The 23,960-nt window shown below is 48.1% G+C and overlaps 1 protein-coding gene across 8 annotated transcripts in view; it reads left to right on the top strand.

Annotated features, from left to right (window-relative positions):
• Positions 1–23,960, top strand: part of SYNCRIP (synaptotagmin binding cytoplasmic RNA interacting protein) — a 682,339-nt gene that overhangs the window by 405,041 nt on the left and 253,338 nt on the right. For all 8 annotated transcript variants that reach the window (XM_078648172.1, XM_078648171.1, XM_078648170.1 and 5 more), the window contains one exon: positions 13,753–13,958. In XM_078648172.1, the coding sequence (XP_078504298.1) occupies positions 13,753–13,958 (206 nt within the window). The remainder of the gene's footprint in view (positions 1–13,752; positions 13,959–23,960) is intronic.

Below are 23,960 nucleotides of genomic sequence, written 5' to 3'. Positions count from 1 at the left end.
CGCTGGAACGAAATCGGCGCAGGAGGAGGGATCCTCTAAAAAGGGTGGTCGGCACGGATCAACCGCTGCGACACCGTCCAAGCACGCCAAGGCCGGCGGTGTAGTGGATACGGAACCGACTCAAGCGCACGGATCCACTGCTGGCACGTCTGCGCATCGGTCCAAGGACTCTGGGTCGGCGTCAACGGCATCGGCGCCCAAACCTCAGAAGGGCCACCATCACGTCGGATCCGAGGGGAAGGTCAAGACGTCCTCGTCAGCGCCAAAAGCCACTGTGGATGAAGCGTCTCCCATCGCCGCTTCGCTGCAGAGAATCAGGGAAAAGGCCGCTGCTACGTCTGCTTCGTTACCGTCGCCTCAGACGCCGAAGGATGCTCCGGCCAAGCCTAAAAGCAAGCTTCTCTTCCTTCTGCCGCCGAAAGAGGCTCCGAAGGCTTTTTCTACAAAATCGACGCCAAAGAAGGCGGATTCTTCTACGGCAGGGCTACCTTCAAGTCGAGAACTCGGATCAGAGGACGATTCTGAGCACTTCATCGACGCCAACACAGGCAAATTGACAATATACAAAAGAAGGATCACATCAGAGCCTCTAGACTCCTATGTTATCCCACTAAAGAAGAAAAAAGTTCCTCTGGACGCTTCTAACCTCATAGAGCCTGTCCGGCCTCCTCCAAGAAGAAGCCCTACTCCCTCACCAGACCATTCTGATGGTGAGGGTTACAATGAGGAGGACCAATACACCTTCCCAGTAAATGAACCAGATGCACACACAGATGCATATGATGACATTGGTGACCAAGGCACCCAAGGTGTGGGGCAAGACCCACAGCCTTTCAGTGCACGTGCATCCCCAACAGAGGATTCTGCAGGTTTTCATGCACTCATCGAGAGGGCAGCTGCTAATCATGATGTAGACATGCATGCTGACCCGGTGGAAGAGGATTTTCTATTTGACACTTTTTCAGTCTCTGAAAGAACTGTGAAAACGCTGCCTATGCTCAAGGGAGTCCTCAAGCATGCAGCTGACATCTTTAAAGAACCTACCAGGGCGAGAGTGGTCAATCCACGTATCGAAAAGAAGTACAGGCCAGCACCTGCAGACCCTGCATACATTCGGGGACAGTTGCCTCTGGACTCTCTTGTGGTCGCAAATGCCAGAAAACGGGCCAACTCCCAGACAACGGGTGAAGCTCCTCCCCCTGACAAGGAGTCCAAAGTGCTGGAGGCAGGGGGCAAGAGAGTGGCGGCACAGGCTGCCAACTTTTGGCGTATTTCAAATACACAAGCACTCTTAGCACGTTACGATAGGGCGCATTACGACACCCTTGAGCAAATAGTACAACACCTGCCTCCACAGTTTCAAGAGGGCACCAAACTGCTTATAGAGGAAGGTAAACTGATCTCCAACGCAGCCATCAAGTGTGCACTTGACGCCGCAGACACAGCAGCTAGGGCTATCAACACTAGCGTCATGCTGAGACGACAAGCTTGGCTCCGCATATCTGGGTTTAAACCCGATATTCAGACAACAATACTTAATCAGCCAGTCAATCCTGATAGACTGTTTGGTCCAGATGTTGACACTACCCTTGAAAAGATAAAGGAGGACACAGAAACTGCTAAGTCCATGGGGGCCCTGCAGTCACAACAGTTTCGTGGCAATAATTTTTGTCGCTCAGGTGCACGTGGAGTCACCAGAGGACAATTGGGTCAACAATCTCAATTCTCAAGGGGAGGAGCACAATCCTCGTTCGCGAAACAGAACAAGGGAGGTTACAGAAATAACAGCAACAGAGGGCGCGGCAGAGGAAACAACAACTCCCGCTCCTCTACCCCTAGCAAACAGTGACTCTCTGTCACTGCCCCCCGACCACTTAACACCTGTCGGGGGGAGACTGCAGCAGTTCCTGCCCGTCTGGAGAAACATCACCACGGACAGGTGGGTGCGACAGCTAATCCAGTATGGTTATTGCCTGGAGTTGAAATCCACTCCACCCAACATCCCACCAAGGCAAAGGCCTATGTCCGCAGAGCACTTGCACTTATTGCAGCAGGAAGTAGTGGCAATGCTGCAAAAAGGCGCAATCGAGCTCGTGCCAGTGGGAGAGGAAGGCACGGGGGTATACTCCCTGTACTTCCTTATTCCAAAGAAGGACGGATCTCTCAGACCCATTCTAGATCTACGTCCCCTCAACCAGTACATACTATCAGAACATTTTCTTCCCTTGTTAAACCAAGGGGACTTCTTAGCAACCTTAGATCTCAAGGATGCTTATTTCCACATTCCACTACACCCGTCCCACAGGAAATACCTCAGGTTCACTATCCAAGGCAAGCATTACCAGTTCAAGGTCCTACCCTTCGGAGTCACCACAGCCCCAAGGGTGTTTACCAAGTGTCTGGCGACAGTAGCAGCGCACCTCAGGAGGCAGAACATCCATGTCTACCCCTACCTGGACGACTGGCTCGTTCAAGCCAAGTCGGAACGACAGTGCGCCGCGGACATGTCGACAACCATTCACCTCCTTCACAATCTAGGTTTCTCGTTGAACTACCCAAAGTCGCATCTTCAGCCGGCACATGTCCGGCAGTTTCTAGGTGCAACGATCAATACCCTGACGGCCATTGCTCAACCAAACCAAGTCAGGATAGACAACATGCAGTCTCTAATCCAAAAGTTCAGACCACAACACTCGCTTCCAGCAAGAGTGTTCATGCAGTTGATAGGCATGATGGCCTCCTGCATCTTCATAGTCCCTCACGCACGGTTACATATGCGCCCGCTCCAGGAGTGCTTAGCAAATCAGTGGACACAGGCTCAGGGACAATTGACAGACCTAGTGTTGGTTACCAGTCGGGCATACGACTCTCTGCATTGGTGGACTCCACACAACCTTTGCAAGGGCCGACTGTTCCAGGAGCCAGTGCCACAGATTATCCTGACAACGGACGCGTCTCTCCAGGGATGGGGAGCTCATCTGCTCACTTACACAGTGCAGGGACTATGGACTACGCAACAACAGAGGATGCACATCAATTATCTGGAACTGATGGCAATCTTCATGGCGATCAAGTCCTTCATTGTACATCTGTGCAACAAGGTAGTGTTAGTCCGGACGGACAACATGACCGCGATGTACTACATTCAAAAGCAGGGAGGCACCCACTCGCCACAGCTGTCTCATCTGGCTCAGAGCATGTGGAAGTGGGCCATTCAGAGGAACATTTTCCTCATGGCAGAACACCTCCCGGGAAAGGACAATCAGATGGCGGATCTGCTCAGCAGATACAGCCATCAAATGCACGAGTGGGAGTTACACCCATCTGTACTCCACCCGTACTTCCAGCAGTGGGGTCATCCGGAGATAGACCTGTTTGCCACAAAAGAAAAAGCAAAATGCCAACACTTTGCCGCCAGGTTCCCTCACCCACAATCGCAGGGGAATGCGATATGGATGAACTGGTCAGGCAAATTTGCGTACGCTTTTCCGCCAGCCCCTCTGATACCGCTGGTGGCAAGAAAGCTAAGGCAGCACGCGATGACTCTCATCCTAGTTGCTCCAACGTGGGCGCGCCAAGCATGGTACACCACGTTCCTCGAACTCTCAGTGGTGCCGCATCAAAGACTGCGCCTCACGCCCAGACTTTTGACGCAGAACCATGGAGAAATTCAGCTTCCAGATCCGCAACAGCTCAACCTGGCGATCTGGCTCCTGAAGTCCTAGAGTTTGGATACCTTAACCTACCTCCGGAATGCATGGACACCATCAAGGAGGCAAGGAAGCCAACTACCAGAGCATGCTATGCTGCGAAATGGAAGCGTTTTGTCATTTACTGTACAGCCAATGACATCAACCCGCTAGATGCATCTATCCCTGACATCATTTGCTATCTGTTGCATCTTTACAAGTGCAATCTAGCGTACACTTCCATTCGGATACATTTATCCGCCATAGCGGCTTATCTTCAGAACAGGCAGCATCTCTCTGTCTTCAGAGTGCCTGCCATTAAAGCTTTCCTTGAAGGTCTGAAACGAGTCATTCCCCCAAGAACACCACCAGCTCCGGTGTGGAACCTCAATGTGGTCCTCACCAGACTGATGGGACCACCTTTTGAGCCACTGCACTCGTGTGAACTCCAGTTCCTAACGTGGAAAGTAGCTTTCCTAATAGCTATTACGTCACTGAGGCGTGTTAGTGAGCTACAAGCGCTCACAATCCAAGAGCCTTTCATTCAGATTCATCCAAATAGGGTAGTGCTACGCACTAACCCCAAATTCCTTCCAAAGGTGGTGTCACTGTTTCATCTCAACCAAACTATTGACTTGCCGGCATTCTTTCAAAACCCACAAACGGTGGCGGAAAGAATGCTCCATACCTTAGATGTACGGAGGGCGTTGATGTACTACATAGACAGGACACAACCCTTTAGAAAGACAAAACAACTTTTTGTTGCCTTCGCACCACAACACAAAGGCAACCCTATTTCCAAAGCAGGAATAGCCAGGTGGATTGTTAAGTGCATCCAAATATGTTATCAAAAGGCCAAGCGCACTCTAACGATACCCCCAAGGGCGCACTCCACACGCAAATTAGGGGCACCCATGGCTTTCCTAGGGAACATTCCTCTAGAGGACATTTGCAGAGCGGCCACGTGGGTTACACCACATACCTTTACAAAACACTACTGTGTTGATGTGCATTCCAAGCAGCAAGCTGCTGTAGGACAGGCTGTTCTCAAGACACTCTTTCAGGTTTCTGCAGCTGGCACGGGCAACCGCCGCTGATGGAGAGACTGCTATGTATTCTATGCTAAGATATGAATTTAGCAGCCCACATGCCTCGAACTGAATATGCTACTTACCAGTATGCATCTGTTCTTGGCATGTAGGGCTGCTAACATTCATATCGCCCACCCTCCTCCCCGGTGCCTGTTGCAGCTGCAGATATGCTATTGTATTCAGTCATTAGCATGGACATCCTTTACACTTTTCACTCCATCTTCTGCCACAATGGCGAAAAACAATCTGGGGATGGAGCCGATGCCCATGCGCACTGTAGTCCAGGGGAGGAGCCACCTATCTCAGGATACTTCGAAGACTCTTCCAGGACAACAATGTGCGATCATCCGGACCCAACACTAGGCGGCGATCTAATTCTAAGATATGAATGTTAGCAGCCCTACATGCCAAGAACAGATGCATACTGGTAAGTAGCATATTCATTACTGCATTAACAATGACGTAAACCCACTAGATGCTTCAACGCAAAATATCATTTGCTATCCTTTGCACCTACATCGTTGCAATCTAGCTTATTCATCTATAAGAATACACTTGGCTGCCATTGCAGCTTATCTTCAAAACAGGCAGCATCTTTCGCTATTCAGAGTACCTGCGATTAAGGCATTCATGGAGGGACTCAAAAGAATAATCCCCCCAAAACACCCACCTTCCCCAGTCTGGAACCTTAACATTGTTTTAACCAGACTGATGGGACCACCATTTGAACCATTGCATTCCTGCGAATTACAATTTTTAACATGGAAAGTGGCATTCCTAGTGGCAATTACTTCACTTAGAAGAGTTAGTGAGCTACAAGCCCTAACTATTCAAGAGCCATTCATCCAAATACATGCCAATAGGGTAGTTCTTAGAACAAACCCTAAGTTCATGCCCACGGTGGTATCCCAGTTTCATATCAATCAAACAATAGAACTGCCAGTGTTCTTTCCAAATCCACAGTCAGTACCTGAAAGGGCTCTACACACACTAGATGTCAAAAGAGCACTTCTATACTACATTGATAGAACTAAGGATTTTCGAAAAACTAAACAGTTGTTTGTTGCCTTCTCACCACAACACAAAGGCAACCCCATTTCAAAATCTGGGTTAGCCAGATGGATAGTTAAGTGCATCCAAATATGTTCTCAAGGCAAAACACACTTTAACAGTTTCCCCCAAGGGCGCATTCTACACGCAAACTTGGGGCATCCATTGCTTTCCTAGGAAATATTCCTCTAGAGGAAATATGTAGAGCAGCCACATGGTCTACCATACATACATTCACAAAACACTATTGTGTAGATGTACATTCCAAACAGCAAGCAGCTGTAGGACAGGCTGTTCTAAAAACTCTTTTTCAGACTGCTGCAGCTGGCACAGGTAGCCACCGCTAAGGGAGAAACTGCTATACATTCTATGCACAGATATGAATTCAGCAGCCCACATGCTTCGAACGGAATATGCTACTTACCACTATGCATCTGTTCTTGGCATGTAGGGCTGCTGACATTCATATCGCCCACCCTCCTCCCCGGTGCCTGTCGCAGCTGTAGCATTCCTTATCTATTTCTTACTTTCTTGCATGGACACCCTTTACTGTACCATACTCCATCTCTGCCACAATGGCGAAAAACAATCTGAGGATGGAGAGGATGCCCATGCGCACTGTAGTCCGAGGGAGGAGCCACCTATCTCGTGATACTTCGAAGACTCTTCCAGGACAACAACGTGCAATCATCCGGACCCAACACTAGGCGGCGATCTATTCACAGATGTGAATGTCAGCAGCCCTACATGCCAAGAACAGATGCATACTGGTAAGTGCAAAAACAACAAGTGATGGACTGAATGTGGATCAATGTCACACACTCCCCCAGTCAAAAGATCTGGGCCCAAATCCATCGTTTTTTTGCACTCCACACCACCCTGGGTTAGACAATGGCGATATGCAAATCAGCTCTGACCCTGTTGCCCCATGGGAACAGTCCAGTCCGAACTACAAAAGCCAGGTCCTTCCCAGAACGGAATCAAGCATCCGAGGACCGGACCGGTTTCGAGGTAACACCTCTCTTCAGCCCGGCTAGCTTGACTCCAAGTGGTGTGGAGTGCCTGGGACCCACGTCTGGGCATCCCCAGCGCACTTAGGGCGGCAATTGCAAAAACAACAAGTGATGGACTGAATGTGGATCAATGTCACACACTCCCCCAGTCAAAAGATCTGGGCCCAAATCCATCGTTTTTTTGCACTCCACACCACCCTGGGTTAGACAATGGCGATATGCAAATCAGCTCTGACCCTGTTGCCCCATGGGAACAGTCCAGTCCGAACTACAAAAGCCATGTCCTTCCCAGAACGGAATCAAGCATCCGAGGACCGGACCGGTTTCGAGGTAACACCTCTCTTCAGCCCGGCTAGCTTGACTCCAAGGATGGATGGGGATGCCCAGACGTGGGTCCCAGGCACTCCACACCACTTGGAGTCAAGCTAGCCGGGCTGAAGAGAGGTGTTACCTCGAAACCGGTCCGGTCCTCGGATGCTTGATTCCGTTCTGGGAAGGACATGGCTTTTGTAGTTCGGACTGGACTGTTCCCATGGGGCAACAGGGTCAGAGCTGATTTGCATATCGACATTGTCTAACCCAGGGTGGTGTGGAGTGCAAAAAAACGATGGATTTGGGCCCAGATCTTTTGACTGGGGGAGTGTGTGACATTGATCCACATTCAGTCCATCACTTGTTGTTTTTGCAATTGCCGCCCTAAGTGCGCTGGGGATGCCCAGACGTGGGTCCCAGGCACTCCACACCACTTGGAGTCAAGCTAGCCGGGCTGAAGAGAGGTGTTACCTCGAAACCGGTCCGGTCCTCGGATGCTTGATTCCGTTCTGGGAAAGACATGGCTTTTGTAGTTCGGACTGGACTGTTCCCATGGGGCAACAGGGTCAGAGCTGATTTGCATATCGCCATTGTCTAACCCAGGGTGGTGTGGAGTGCAAAAAAACGATGGATTTGGGCCCAGATCTTTTGACTGGGGGAGTGTGTGACATTGATCCACATTCAGTCCATCACTTGTTGTTTTTGCATACTGGTAAGTAGCATATTCCATATATGTGGGGCACATATAATATAGTGTTTCTGGGGTCCCGCGCATGGGTGGGAATATTCTAATGCTTATGACTTTGATGAGGATACCCCTGGAAGAGAACTAGGTTTACAGGTAAGTAACTAATCCTGTCTGCCCTTCTAGTTAAAGCGGCGAATGCTCTGGCCATTCTGGGCAGGTACGATAGGAAGATGTGGTGTGACCTCTCGCCTTACATAGACCGCATTCCAGAAGCTGATAGACAAGAGGCCAAGAATATTCTCCAAGATGGGGAAAGGACTTCGGCTGAAGTCATTGATTGCGCGATGTACATCGTGACAACGGCCTTCAGTTCTTTGGGAGGAGCAGCAGTCCTACGTCGGCAAGGATGTCTAACAGCAGCTGCGTTTAGGCCTGAAGTCCAAAATAAAATCTTGGACCTTCCTTTCAATGGAGAGGATTTATTCCGAAAACATATAGACGAGGCACTGCAAAGTATCAAAAAGGATACTTGGACCGCAAAATCATTAGGAACACTAAAATATTGCAAGCTTCCTTTTCGATGCTCTAAAGGTAGAGGTCAGTCATTTTATAGAGGAGGAAACCAGCAAGGAAGATACTCTTCTTGCTCCACCTCATCTCAGCCCTAGTCCGCAGTATACGCAACATCAGTCAGGAGGCTACACAAAATCTACTCATAAAGGTAGAGGAGGTCGTCGGGGAAGGGACAGCAACCAACGACAATGACAACCTTCAGGATCCGGCTATGCTTATCCCTCTTACGTCACATGTTCCCCTGGGTGGAAAAATTGCTTATCTCCAAAATTGGCAGCAGATGACGGAAACCAATGGGTCCTCAACATAATACAATTCGGCTACACTCTAGAACTTATACAAACGCCCCCTTGTACACTGCCAAAACATCAAGAGGTCCAGCACTTACATGAGATGCATCAGGAGATTTGGACAATGCTCCAAAAGGAAGCAATAGAACCGGTACCGAATACCCAGAGAGGAAGGGGATTTTATTCCCGTTTTTTTCTAGTCAAGAAAAACGTTCTCTTATGGCGTCCTATTCTAGACCTCAGATCCCTAAACACCTATCTCAAAACACAATCTTTCAGGATGGTTTGCCTTCAAGACATCCTTCTGCTCTTAGACCCAGGAGATCATACGACCACGTTAGACATAGGGATGCGTAGTTTCACATCCCCATCCATCCTTCCCACAGGCAGTACCTTCGGTTCGTGGTAGCCGGAGAACATTACCAATTCAAGGTACTGCAATTCGGCCTAAAATCAGCCCTAAGAATTTTAACAAAATACCTGGCTCCAGTGGCGGCTGTTCTAAGGCGACAGAAACATCAAGTGTTTCCTTACCTCGACAACTGGTAGGTCAAGGCACCATCAGCAGCATCGGCTGATCATCATCATCAACAGCGGCTTGCATGGAGTTGTTTGCCAGGTTAGGTCTGACTTTGAACAAAGGAAAGTCATCCCTTCAGCCGACAAACATCATTTTCTTGGGAGCAATACTGGACACAGAGGTAAACAAAGCGTTCCCCTCCAAAGAAAGGCAGCTGAGAATAATGTCTTTTCCAAGACTTTTCAAAAAGAAAGTGTCTTTCAGTACGTAAGAACAAGTCATTACTGGGAACGATGTCATCTTGCATTCCCCTTGTACCTTTCTGCAGGTTAAGAATGCGTCCATTGCAAGAGCAATTAGATCTACAATGGCATCAAGCGGAGGGATCCTTCGAAGACCTAGTCAAAGTGACACCGATCATGATCCAAGCGGCGACATGGTGGACCCAAGAGCGGAACGTCTTGCACGGTCTTTCATTCCTTACAGAGCCAGCCCCACTGGTGATTACTACAGATGCGCCCCTAGAAGGATGGGGAGCGTTCCTTCAGGATCTCCAAGTCAGCGGCCGCTGGAAAGTACACGAACAACAAATGCGCATCATTTTGTTGGAACTCAGGGCAGTGCGCCTAGCATTGCTAGCGTTCCTACCAAGAATAGGAGGATCAGCTTTGTTGATAAGAACGGACAACACAAAAGCGATGCACTACTTCAGCAGGGAGGTACAAGAACACTCTCTCTGTCTAAAGAGGCCTAGAAGATATGGGAATGGGTGCTGCGACACGAGATATCCATTACAGCGGAACATCTCCTAGGAGACCAGAACGTCAAGGCAGATACTCTCAGCAGGCTTAAATCAAATCCAGTTGTCACGAATGGGAGATCGACCAAGGGATTCTAGACAACATCTTCCAAAGATGGGGGGAACTGACAGTAGACCTCTTTGCTATGGCAGAGAACAAGAAATGCCAGTTCGTTGCAAGCTGGCTTCCCCAACGAGGATCTTGGGGGAATGCGTTTTTGAGGGCATGGTTAGGCGTCTTTGCCTACGCCTTTCCTCCAATTACTCTCCTGCCACGCATTCTTATGAAGATCAAGAAAGAGCCGTGCAAGATAATCCTGATGGCCCCATGTTGGCCCGGGCAACACTGGTTCACAGAGCTTCTACTACTATCGGAGGACCACCCGAGTGCCCTCCAGCCAATACCGTCGCTTCTGACGATGTCCTGGGGACAAGTGCTTCATCCGGACCCGAGATCATTGCACTTAGCAGCCTGGCTCCTGAGCACTGTGAATTTCAACATCTAAAGATCTCACAGGAATGCAAAGACATCCTATCAAAAGCCAGAGCGGATAGTAAAAACAAAACTTACAGGATGAAATGGAAAAGGTTCTGTTTGTGGTACCAAAGATCTAACATTCATCCTCTATATTCGGCAGCGCATGAGAATTCCATACATCTTACTTTTGGCTCATGCATCTATAAATGTACATTTAGCCGTAATATCACGCTACAGAAGAACTTCCTCAGGACCGTTTCTATGGTCGGCAAGAATCATTAAAAAATTCATGAAGTGATGGTTTAGAGTTTTTCCTCCAATAAAGCCTCCACCACCTCTCTGCCACTTTAATATTGTTCTTTCTCAATTAATGAAGCAGCCCTTCGAGCCAATACAAAGGGCAGATCTCAAATTCCTATCGTGGAAAGTGGCGTTTCTCATCGCGCTCACTTCGGCCAGGAGAGTGGGGGAATTACAGGCTCTCACGATTCAGGACCCTTTTTTTACAATTTCAAGAGGACAGAATGATTCTCAGAACTAATCCGGTTTATTCCAAAAGTACCAACTGACTCATTTGAATGAGCCACTAGTTCTAAAACGCTGTTTTCCTCAACCATCAGCGTCGGAAAGAGATCTTCACTTGCTGGATTTCCAGCAGTCTCAAATTCTATTTACAAAAGACTAGACCCTTCCGCAAGTCTTCACAACTTTTTGTAGCCTTCAGCGCACCCAGGAAGGGCTTTCCTTTGTCAAAATGTGGAATTGCCAGATGGATTTCCAGTGCGATAGAATACTGTCATCAGGCAGCTGGTAAGCCTCTGCATGCACGAGCTCATGCCCATTCGGCAAGAAGAGTGTCCACCTCTACTGCTTTATTTGCGGGAGTGCCGATCCAGGATATCTGCAGGGCAGCGACCTGGAGGACTACGCACACCTTCACCAGGCATTACTGCTTGGATGCAGCCGTGGAGAGAGATGTGACGGTGGGAGAAGCGGTGCTGAGAAACATTATCCAGTAACAGTGAACCTTTTTTGTTACATCCATCCGTCCTTCTTTTTTCTTGGTTACAAACACACATTTTTTATTGTCATGTTTGGTAAGTGTGATTACAATACTAATATGCTGAATTCTTGTTTCAATATGTATAGTAGAATCATATCTTAGGTAACTATACTAAATCTGCATTGAAAAAAGAAAATGTGCTTTATTCGTCTGCTTGCAATTCTGATTCAGGCATGTGAATCTATGAAAGCTCCAATACTGGAGTAAGAAAACAAGTTACTTACCTGTAACTGTAGTTCTCCAGTATTGGAAGCTTTCATAGATTCACATGCGACCCGCCCTCCTCCCCTGAGAGGGTCACCTCAGATATGGCACAAAAGGTGCTTATGGCACAAGTGCGCGAAATTCTTAGGGACAAAAGGTTCTCTCAAGAGTGTTCTAGCGGGTGAGGAGCTCTGATTGGTTCAGGGAGAAGTTTGGTCTCTTTTACATAACAAATGTTAAGGGTTGCAAAAGGGAAAAGGCCTAGGCCGCCTTATAATTTGCTATACTACTAAGCATTGCTTTTTTATGTACTGGATACTCCCGTCTTGACGACAGGGAATGATTCTGGCATGTGAATCTATGAAAACTTCCAATACTGGAGAACTAAAGTTACAGATAAGTAACTTGTTTTCGCCCCTGCCATCTTGAGGATGAAGGGACCCAACCAACCAGGGACGAGCTCCTACCCCCCTCCCACTGGAGGGTGGCACCATAGGGGGTGTACTCACCCCAGGGAAGGGATCCATTGGTCCCTGATCTTACTTACCTCTAATGCCCCTAAATCTAGTATTTAGGGGGTATCCTTAACATTTCTTCCCCAGATCTAGAAACAACAAGAAGTAGAGAAGGACCGTGCAGCCATCTAACAAGAGTGTCTTCACTCGAACCTGCTTCTGCGAAATCCCAGTGTGTCCTGCAGCCACCAACCTTGAAAGCCCTGGAGAACCTGCATGCCTTAACTTCTAAAGACTGCTTCTCCTGTGAACATTGGATTTGTTCAAACAGCAACCTCTGGCAGCAGCCAGAAACCGCGAATCCAGCCCACCCTGCACCCGCCAAACCCGGCCCGAGTTTAAGTGGAAATACACCACGCGGTATTCACCCCGGCGATCCTGGCTAGAGATACGGCGACCCCATACCAGCCTCAAGCCTCCAGCTGACGCCTGCAGACTAAATCCAGAAGGCCCCCCTAACCGCGACCAGCAGCGGATAAGATCCGACCCTAAAAGGCACCCCTGCACCAGACGCCCCACAACTTTGTGTGCCCAAACCTCTCGAAGTGTTGGTCGCACCCAGAAGTCCTTAGTCTCCCTGCCTGCAGTGCTTTCGCAAACCGGAGGTTTTCCATAGAAAACACGGTGCCCGAAGTTAAAACCTCACTCTGCACCGGGCCGCCCCAGTGCCGCTTAGGGTGCACCTTTTGTGCTACTTTGTTTCCCCATTTGCACTGACATTAACCCTAGGAGCTTGTGTGGAGTTTTAAAATCTAAAAATATTCTTTAAAAATTGCACAAATTACCAAAACACATTTACTTATCTGTTTGCAGGAAATGTCCCATTCCTGAATCTAGGTATCCACCACAGAGTTAGAAAAGTAACGTAAAAAGTAACTTACCTGTAATTTACTGAAAAAGCCTATTCATTTCAATGTACTGTATTTGCTAAGTGTTGCGACCTACTGCATCCCCTGTAAATCAAACAAAGTACAATTTCTATTGCACAAACTGTTCTATATTCAGCAACTTATTCCTGAAAAGTATTTAATGCTTACCTGTGCCAGGCTTGCTTGGTTCTAAAAATAAGCAGTATATATTTTTATACAAAAACAATTGGTCTAGAGTTCAGTCTTTGAGTGTGTGAATTCATTTGCTGACTGAGTGTGTACATCAAATGCTTAACACTTTCCTCTGATACTGCCTTACTGCTCGACCACTCTACCAGAAATAGAGAGTAAGGTTCTATCTACCTTTAACCTCTGCCTACCTCTGGGGGTCACCTGGACTCTATACACACTATTTCCTATTTTGATGTAGTATATATAGAGCCAGTTTCCTGCAGTATTCGAAGGAAAGCAATCTGCTGTTTGAATATGCACCAGAAGGCTTTACCAAAAGTAGGTAACTTGTTCTTCTTGATTAATTTCTGGCATTTATGAAAAAAGTAAATGCTGGAATGGCTTATGCGTATGCTTGATTTTACAGAAGGTCTCACAGACGTCATACTGTACCATCAACCAGATGACAAGAAAAAGAACAGAGGCTTTTGCTTCCTAGAATATGAAGATCACAAAACCGCAGCTCAAGCCCGAAGAAGATTAATGAGTGGCAAAGTAAAAGTCTGGGGTAATGTTGTTACAGTTGAGTGGGCTGATCCAATAGAAGATCCTGATCCAGAAGTTATGGCTAAGGTATTTAAACAATCTGAATTCTATTCTAACAATACCTGTTTTTTATATTTTTAAGACTTTCCACTACTTCTAGATTGCTGCTAAAAAATGTGTTTTGTTTTGGGCTGGCACAAAATATTTGGCATTGGGCGATGCACTATCAGATACACCTCCTGGGAATGTGTAATTACTTTGCAGACCAGAAAAGCAGGACACATCAACAAGCCTACTCTACCCACAAGTCCTACTCCACTATTTTGAACAATGATGGGGGTTTAGTCAGACTTTTTTTTGCCTCACTAAAATACAAAATGCCACAGCTGTGCCTCTTAGTTTCCACACTCCATGTCCTATGGATAAACTGGTTCTAAAGAAAACAATCTCACCTATTGGGCAGTAGGATGGGTCCTTTTACACACAGGGAGTGCCACAGTTACAAATAAACAAAACACCTTGCATGGAAATTAGAAGTTCATCTCAAGGGAATCCTCATCAATAGTTATAAGTATTGGAAGATATATATGTTCTTGGCATGTGAGCTGTAGATCACATGCTTTGCCTACTCCTGCCATCTAGTGTTGGGTCTGGATGTTTGCTGTTTTTCTTCGAAAGAAGTTTTTTCCGGTCACGAGGTAGGTGACTCCTCTTTTCGACGATAGTGCACATGACATCAACGCCATTGTTAGATTGTTTTTTACTGCCATCTGGTTTGGACTTTAATTGCTGCGCTCCGGTTCTCCTGGTTCCCTCAGTGCGCAAGACACTCTCCCTCGACCATATTGTTTTCTATACACTTTTCCATTCTCCGTGTCTCTTATCCATTAAAACTTCTTCGATATGTAAGCTCGTGGAAAGCCATCAGGCCTACCCGCATCGGTCTGCCTTTGCAGTAGATGGAACGTACTCCATTTAAATTCTGCACTCTGTGCTTGCCGGTAACTTGCACCGACTTACACCAAGTGTGCAACCTGTGCTTGTCTCCCGTGCACAAGGAGCAGGACTGTGATGCTTGCAAGGTTTTTCGCTCCATGAAGACACTTTGCGACCGTCTGGCTTGAGGTCTCGACATGCAGAGCCAATGTGCAAGCTCCAGTCTGGACCTCTTCAGAGTTCAATCGGACGAAGAGGTCGAAGACTCCATAGGAGACTAGGAAGAAAAAGAACCAATCTCCATATCCGAATACGGCTCGGACAAGGACGAAGACATCCCGCAAGGGCAACGTATTGAGTACATATCCTCCCTTGCTCCAAGAGCCACATCAACCTAAGAAGGCTCCAGTACAACCCGGCGCAGTCCCCTGTCGGCACAAAGACCATGTGTTCGAGGCATGTGGGCTGCTGAATTCATATCTGTGCATAGATCGCCGCCTAGTGTTGGGTCCGGAAGATTGCATATCGTTGTCCTGGAAGAGTCTTCAAAGTATTACAAGATAGGTGGCTCCTCCCTTGGACTACAGTGCGCATGGGCATCCTCTCTATCCCCAGATTGTTTTTTTCCGCCATTGGGTTCGGATGTACTTTCCAGCACTCCATGTTCGGAATCGAAATAAACTTTTCAAAAAGGCCAAAAGGCCTTCGGATTCGTCGGTATTGTTTTCGATCGGTACCGACAGGCTTTCTTCACCATTTGCTTGCACTCCGGTCGTCGATTCGGGCCATTAGGCCTTCTCGACGCCACGTGGACCGACGATCGATGGAACGAAGTCCATTCAAATATTGCCCGCAGTGCAACTCCAAGTTCCCGCACACAGATAAGCATCCCGTGTGCAACACATGTTTATCACCAGATCATAATGAAGATAATTGCCTAGCTTGTGCCCAGTTCTGGTACAAAAAGATGATCCGGAATCGGCGGGCGGCAAGGCAAGAAATGCAGAGGTCGGCACCGGTGCCCGAGAATATCTTCGACGATGAGGAAGAACTAGTTGATGCCGAAGACTCTGATCAAGAGGAAGATCAATACTCCGAGCACGACTCTGAATATTATATCGACGAGGAAGAACAAATTGTCGAAGAATACGATCAAGACATCGTAGCTGTCGAAGACGACTCCGATGACAACGGGGTGCGAACCATGAGTACACCACCCCATACAGACACTACACCAATATCAGAGACTCGGGTCGAGGCATCCCCAACAGGCCTTAGCCTTAGTCGGGGGAAGACTACAACAGTTCCTGCCAGTCTGGTTAAACATCACTACAGACAAATGGGTCCGGCAAATTATCCAACATGGCTATTGCCTAGAACTCACCAACAGCACCCAACGTACCACTCGTACACCGTCCAATGTCAAAGGAACATATAACATTACTGCAGCAAGAGGTCATCAGTATGCTGCAAAAGGGGGCCATAGAACCAGTCCCACTCGAACATCAAGAAACAGGAGTATACTCACTATACTTCCTCACTCCAAAAAAGGACGGTTCTCTCAGACCAATATTGGACCTCAGGCCCCTCAACCTGTACATTTTATCAGAGCATTTTCACATGCTCACTCTGCAACAAGTCTTACCACTGCTGGGCCAGGGAGACTTCCTAGCAACTCTAGACCTCAAAGACGCATACTTTCATATACCAATACACCCTGCTCACAGAAAGTATCTGAGGTTTACTATTCAAGGACAGCACTACCAGTTCAAAGTCCTACCATTCGTAGTAACAACAGCTCCACGGGTGTTCACCAAATGCCTAGCAACAGTGGCTGCACATCTCAGGAGACAACCCATTCATGTGTACCCATATCTGGACGATTGGCTAATACACGCACCATCGGCCCAGCAATGTGCCAGCCACATATCAAAGACCATTCATCTCCTGCACAGTCTAGGCTTCTCGCTGAACTACCCAAAGTCACACCTACAACCCTCCCACGTCCAACAGTACCTGGGAGCAACAATAGATACACTAGCAGCAAAGGCATACCCAAACGCAGCACGGATCAACGGAATGCAAAGGTTAATCCAAAGGTTCAATCCACAACACTCATTGCCAGCTCGAGTGTTTATGCAACTATTAGGCATGATGGCCTCATGCATATTCATAGTCCCTCATGCCAGACTACACATGCGTCCGCTACAAGAGTGCCTAGCACAGCAGTGGAACCAGGCTCAGGGACAATTAAAAGACCTAGTGTCGGTGACCAGTCGGGCATACAGCTCTCTGCATTGGGGGAATCCACAAAACCTTTGCAAAGGACGACTGTTCCAGGAGCCTATCCCACAAATCGTAATGACGGTGGACGCATCCTGCTAGGATGGGGAGCCCATGTCCTGCATTACACAGTCCAGGGTCTATGGACAATACAACAAAAGAAGATGCACATCAATCTACTAGAGCTGATGGCGATCTTTCTAGCACTAAAGGCGTTCAAAAAACACTTATGCAACAAGACTGTGTTAATCCAGACGGACAACATGACAGCTATGTATTACATTCAGAAACAGGGAGGAACACATTCCCCACAGCTATCGCATCTAGCTCAAAGTGTGTGGAATGGGCCATTCAAAGGAACATGTTCCTCATGGCGGAACACCTCCCAGGCAAAGACCATCAAATAGCCGACCTGCTTAGCAGGCACAGTCAACAGATGCACGAATGGGAGATTCACCCCAATGTGCTCCAACCATTCACCCGGAGATGGATCTATTTGCCAAAACGCAAAATGCCAGTACTTTGCCGCCAGGTTCCCACATCCGCAGTCGCAGGGCAATGCGATATGAATGAACTGGTCAGGCAGATTTGCGTACGCTTTTCTTTTCCCCCAGCTCCACTAATACCGCTAGTGGCACGCAAAATGCGCCAACATTTGCTGACGCTAATCCTAGTTGCTCCCACGTAGGCAAGGCAACCATGGTACACAACGTTCCTAGAACTGTCAGTGGTGCCTCATCAAAGACTGCGACTCACACACAGTCTTCTAACTCAGAGCCATGTTGAAATCCAACACCCAGATACACAACAGATGAACCTGGCGATCTGGCTCCTGAAATCCTAGAGTTTGGATACCTAAACTTTCCTCCAGACTGCATGAATATTATCAAAGAGGCAAGAAAACCCACTACAAGGGCATGTTATGCAGCAAAGTGGAAACGTTTCGTCATTTACTGCAGAAACAATGACATAAACCCATTAGATGCTTCTACACAAAACATAATTTGCTATCTCTTGCACCTACAACGCTGCAATTAAGCCTACTCATCCATCAGGAAACATTTAGCGGTACTAGCAGCTTATCTCCAAAACAGGCAACACCTTTCACTGTTTAGAGTGCCAGCAATTAAAGCATTTATGGAAGGACTTAAACGAGTAATTCCTCCAACGCACCCACCTTCACCAGTCTGGAATCTAAACATCGTTTTAACCAGACTTATGGGACTACATTTTGAGCCACTACACATGCGAAATACAGTTTCTAACTTGGAAGGTGGCTTTCCTTATTGCCATTACTTCACTTAGAAGAGTTAGTGAGCTGCAAGCCCTAACTATTCAAGAACCTTACATTCAAGTACATGCAAATAGAGTAGTTCTCAAAACAAACCCTAAATTCATGCCAAAAGTGGTATCCCATTTTCATATAAATCAGACAATAGAACTGCCAGTGTTCTTTCAAAATCCACAAACAGTTGCAGAAAGGGCCTTGCATACGCTAGATGTCAAGAGAGCTCTGCTATACTATATAGATAGAACTAAGCCATTTCGAAAAACAAAACAGTTGTTTGTTGCTTTCTCACCGCAACACAAGGGTAACCCTATTTCAAAATCGGGTATAGCCAGATGGATCGTTAAGTGCATTCAGATATGTTATTTAAAAGCAAAACACACATTAACAGTTCCCTCTAGGACGCATTCTACACGCAAACTAGGGCCAGCCATGGCTTTCCTAGGAAATATTCCTTTACACGAAATCTGTAGAGCAGCCACATGGTCAACCATACATACATTTACCAAACACTATTGTGTAGATGTACAGTCCAAACAGCAAGCTGCTGTAGGCCAGGCTGTTCTCAGGACTCTTTTTCAGACTGCTGCAGCTGGCACAGGCAACCACTTCTAGGGGAGATACTACTATACATTCTATGCACAGATATGAATTCAGCAGCCCACATGCCTCGAACGGAATATGCTGCTTACCAATATGCATCTGTTCTTGGCATGTAGGGCTGCTGACATTCATATCGCCCACCCACCTCCCCGGTGCCTGTCGCAGCTGTAGCATTCACTCTTTGCATGGACATCTCTTACTGTACTATACTCCATCTCTGCCACAATGGCGAAAAACAATCTGGGGATGGAGAGGATGCCCATGCGCACTGAAGTCCAAGGGAGGAGCCACCTATCTCGTGATACTTCGAAGACTCTTCCAGGACAACAATATGCAATCATCTGGACCCAACACTAGGCTGCGATCTATGCACAGATATGAATGTCAGCAGCCCTACATGCCAAGAACAGATGCCTACTGGTAAGTAGCATATTCCTTCTGATGCCCCGCCTTCTGGCTCGGCACCGAAGCATACAAAATAAGACTTCCGGGTCTGAAGACCCCCATGCCAATTCGAGCACCGAGCCGAAACCTTCGGGATCGCAGCCAAAGCCCGGTTCCAACCCACCCCCTTCGGCTCCGAAACTCACTTCGGATCTGAAAACGCCAACGCCTAAACCACCGGCTCCGAAACAACCTGATCTGCCAAAATCATGTAAGAAGCACCTTTTCGACGCTTAGCTCGAGAAACCGGACCCGAAACAGAAAGGGCTCCACATTTAATCCCAAAACTGGCCATATTACCACCAAAGTAGCTTTGAAACGCAAAACTGCACCGGAAGAGGAATACCACATTCCTTTAAAAAGAAGTGTTGGGACTAACCCTTCTCCTCCTCCTCTTCCCCCTACTCTACCATTACCTCCTTCTCCTCATTTTCAACCTTTGCCAATTTCACATGAGCACTCGCCACATACACCTGACAATCAGGATGATAGGAATGGGGATAAAGGTGATCAGCACTGCCTACTGCTACTGCTCCCATGGCCTTAGCTGTGTCAGTGTCTTTCTTCATCTTGCCAAAGGTAGTGTGTACCTGTGGGCCAAAAACGGTGTTCGGTGTCAAAAGGCATATTGAGTACTGCCTGATGGACCTCTGGTTTGAACCCAGAACACCTAAGCCATGCGTGTTGTCTAAGAACCGTGCTGGTATTAACACCCCTAGCAGCTGTATTTGCTGTCTAGTGCACATCAAATGGAATTGTTGGTAATCACCTCACCCTCTGACAAGTTGTTGTCCCCTTTTGTGGTGTGCCTCCGGAGGTACTGTAAAAGTTACTATATCTGATCCCAATGTAATCTAACATAGCAGGCCAGAAGGGCATGTGAATTGGCAATACGCCAAAGATTAGCTGTCTGTGCTACACTCCTTTTCATAGCTGCATCTCTGCACTTACTCTTCTTCTCAAGAGGTGGAGTATCCCCCGTAGCTTGGCTGTTCGCCTTCTTACAAGCAGTAGTTGCACTGGTGGAGTCTGGTGGAACTTGACTCCTGATAAAAAGCAGGTCTTTTTGCCTGGTGTTTTGCTGGTTTTCTGACTTAGTTGACCTGGGGCCCTGCTATTCAGGACCCCAGGCCTACTGCTCTCTCTGTAAAATGGATTCCATGTACCTTAGGTACATATCTAATTGGATACTGAGTCACCTTATCAGTCCCTGTACAGTGTACCTTAGGTACCCAGGGCATAGGTGTACCCAGGGCCTACCAGGGGCTGCAGCATGTATTATGCCACCCCTGGCTGGCCATCCAAATCTGACACAACTGGCTGCTTGACAGCTGGGGCAAGGTGGTGTAATCACCCTTTGCTTTAGATATAGTATTCCTATATCTAACCCTAAAATGGACACATATATTCCTATCAGTCACTCCTATGGCAGGCCTTAACAATCCTGAAGGCAGAGTGCGTGGAATAATGTGAAATGGTGCTCTGGCATGAGCTGAGCCCGTTTGCAGCTTGCGGAACCAAGTCCTAATAGCTGTTCCATGATAACGCTATACCATATACTCTTAAGTGCATTATGTACCTCGCGGTCATAGGCTAACTTTGGTATAACATTATCAAAACATGTCGAGTAAGGTGTCATACGAATTGGAATACTAACCCCTCGCCAATTCTGGCGAAGGGGTTAGCATTCCACCCTTCTAGAGGGACACGACATGTTGGTAACCTGTAACCCCGGTTAAAGTCAGACATAGCCTCAGCTCCACAAGATGGATGCTGCCACCGAGACACAAGTCTGCCCTCCTGCTGCTGGGAGTCCTCCCAGCACAGGAGGCAAGGACAAAGGGTTTCCTGCCAGGGGCAGTGCCAGCACCGTCCCAGACAGGATTTTGTGTATCCTAGGTAGGCAGGGCTTTAGAGGAAGGTGACTGCAAGTGGCACCCCGGTGCTCACTATGCATAGGCCGGCTTGAACCAGTTCCAGGGGCACTCCAGCCCCTGATCTGGGGAAAAGCCCGGCAAAGGAGAGGGGTGTAACCACCCCCTTCCTAGTCCCACCCATAGGGCAGGACTTAGTCGCGTGCCAGCCCCCTTTTGCAGGATTTGCAGGATAAAGGTAGGAGCAGGCCCCCTTCCAAATTAGATCAATCTTTGAATCCTGAACCGACTTTCTACGAGAGGAACTCAAGACTCTTCCTAAGATTTCTCCCTTGTGACTAAGGAGTAGTCACCCTGCAGCAGCAGGCACCAACCAAGCATCGCGGTCTGCTGTAAGTCTCTCCTCCGGATCAAGACTGCCCAGCTCGACGAGAACCGGCTTACCTGGCACCTCTGACCTCAACCTACATCTTCAGCCCAGCTGAGACCCGTGGGTGCGACGAGACCTCGAGGGACCGGCCATCATCAAGACTGCACGACGCTTGTCCAGCACGACCACCGAGTGACCCTCGACTGAGTGCTTTGGGGTAAGAGAAGCCCCGACCCTGAGCAGCTCCAGCACCGAAGTTCAGCCCCCCTGCATCCACGAGATCTGCGTGGAGCACTGCTCTTTGCTGCTCACCGCGTTGTCCAGGTCACTTGCCCGTTGGCTAGTGGCCCTCTTACGACGCTTCACGACGACAAACACCGCTGGTCTGGTTGCTCCAGACTAGCCCTGGCTCCCCTCCAAAAGAGGAGCACCCTGGACCCTCCTGGTCCACTCCAGACTCCATTTTAAGTCCGCCGCGTGGGCTTGCATTTGCCAAGACTTGTTGCCCCAATCCTGGGTCCAGCGACGTCGACAGCAGAGACCTTCGTGGGACAGCTCGCACCTCCATCCTGGTCGCCGACAACGCCTCCTGGTCCGAGAGACTGCAGAGCCCAGCAGCGCCCACTCACCTGGTCGAGGTGACTTCATCCGGTGCCATCCTGGTGCCCACCTAAATCACTGGCTAGTGAATCAGAACTTGGTCCCCTCTGCTTACAGGTCTTCTTCTTCCCTGATCCAGGCTTGGATCACCACGAACTTCTTCACTGGCCGCCTGCCAGCAACTTCTTTCTTCAGGCTCCTGGTTCGTCAACGAGGGTTTCCGACGCCACTTGAACCCTATGCAGCCGCAGCCCCTGGGCTAGGTAAACCGAGTACTCCGGTGCTCCAGCATAGTCCAACACTCTAAGTGTTCGGATCTACTCTTGTTTTCGACCCACCTAGTCGGGTTCGCCCGAGAACAGTAACTTTGTATTTACTAGCCTCCATAGACTTTTTCCCGCCTTACGCGTGAGAGTTCCCACTCTGCACACGACGTCCCTAGGCCTCCTGCTTGTAATCTAAAGGTTCAGTAGTCCAGTCCTAGCGATTCTAAAGCCTATGAGAATAGTACTTACCTGCTAGTAATTTCGCATTCCACTTCTTGTGTATATGGTTTTTCGTGCCCCTCGGGCATTTGTGTAAATTGTGCGACTTTAAGTATTTTTGTAAGAGTTTTCTTGTGTGCTTAGCTCCCTGTCTTATAAAGAGCCAGGGTAGTCTTGTTAGAAATAAAAACACGTTTATTTTCATAACAACTTGTGTGGTGTCCTTTCACTTGGTGTTCAAGGGGTATATGTGATGGTAAAACAGCTGGCTTAACACGCCCTCTAGAGTCTTAGCCTTAGACTGCTCGTATCCACGCTACTAGGATAGCTGGTCTATAAGGTTGACTTACAACCAATCATCAATAAGGGTTGTCTGGACTGATACATAGTGATCACTAGAATAGTGAGCACTGCATATCAGGCCAACTTCTCACAATAAGCAAATAGGCTAAGTTACTTATCTGTAATCCTGGTTCTCTTCCAGGGATATCATCAAAGTGATAAGCACTGAATATCCCCACCCATGTGCAGGGACCCTGGAGTCCATAAAAAAGTTTATATAGCACCATCTCCTCCACCTGCACCCCCACCACCCCCTCCTCCTAAATCTCCATCACATGACCCACTTGATGCTTCAACTCCAGTGTCACCAGGTATGGTCGATGGGGAGATATAAGGGTCATTGGGGGATCCTGACCCATGGGATGCATACAAAACTGATCCCATTACCCCCAACGACCCGGATCTATATCCTGTTCGTCCCTCTCCTCCAGATGATGCCACTTCTTTTTAGCATGTTATTGCTAGGGCAGCAGCTTGCCTAGCGTAGATCTGCACAAAGTCCCTAGAACTGGACTGGACTCCCTCTCTTCCACATACACGGACATCCATTTCTCTTCCAGGGGATCCTCATTGTAGGAAAGTGGGTTTCTATTGCAGTAACCCCTTCTTTTTGCCAGATTTCTGATGCACTTTAACTTGATGTGCCCTGGGTCTCTTCTAATCAGGTTCCCAGGGTCAGTTTTCTGGACACATGTAAGTCCCTTGTAAAAAGTACCATTGGTACCAAGGGCACTGTAACCAGGGAAGGCCTCTAAGGGATGCAGCACATATTGTGCCACTGTTAGAGGTCATGTACCTCATCACACACACACTGCCATTGCAGGCTATGTGTTTGGGTGCAGAGAAAAGTGAAGAGATGACAAC

Source organism: Lissotriton helveticus, chromosome 6, assembly GCF_964261635.1.
Source record: "Lissotriton helveticus chromosome 6, aLisHel1.1, whole genome shotgun sequence".
Classification (NCBI taxonomy): Eukaryota; Metazoa; Chordata; class Amphibia; order Caudata; family Salamandridae; genus Lissotriton; species Lissotriton helveticus.
This window is presented reverse-complemented; position numbering and strand designations above follow the sequence as displayed.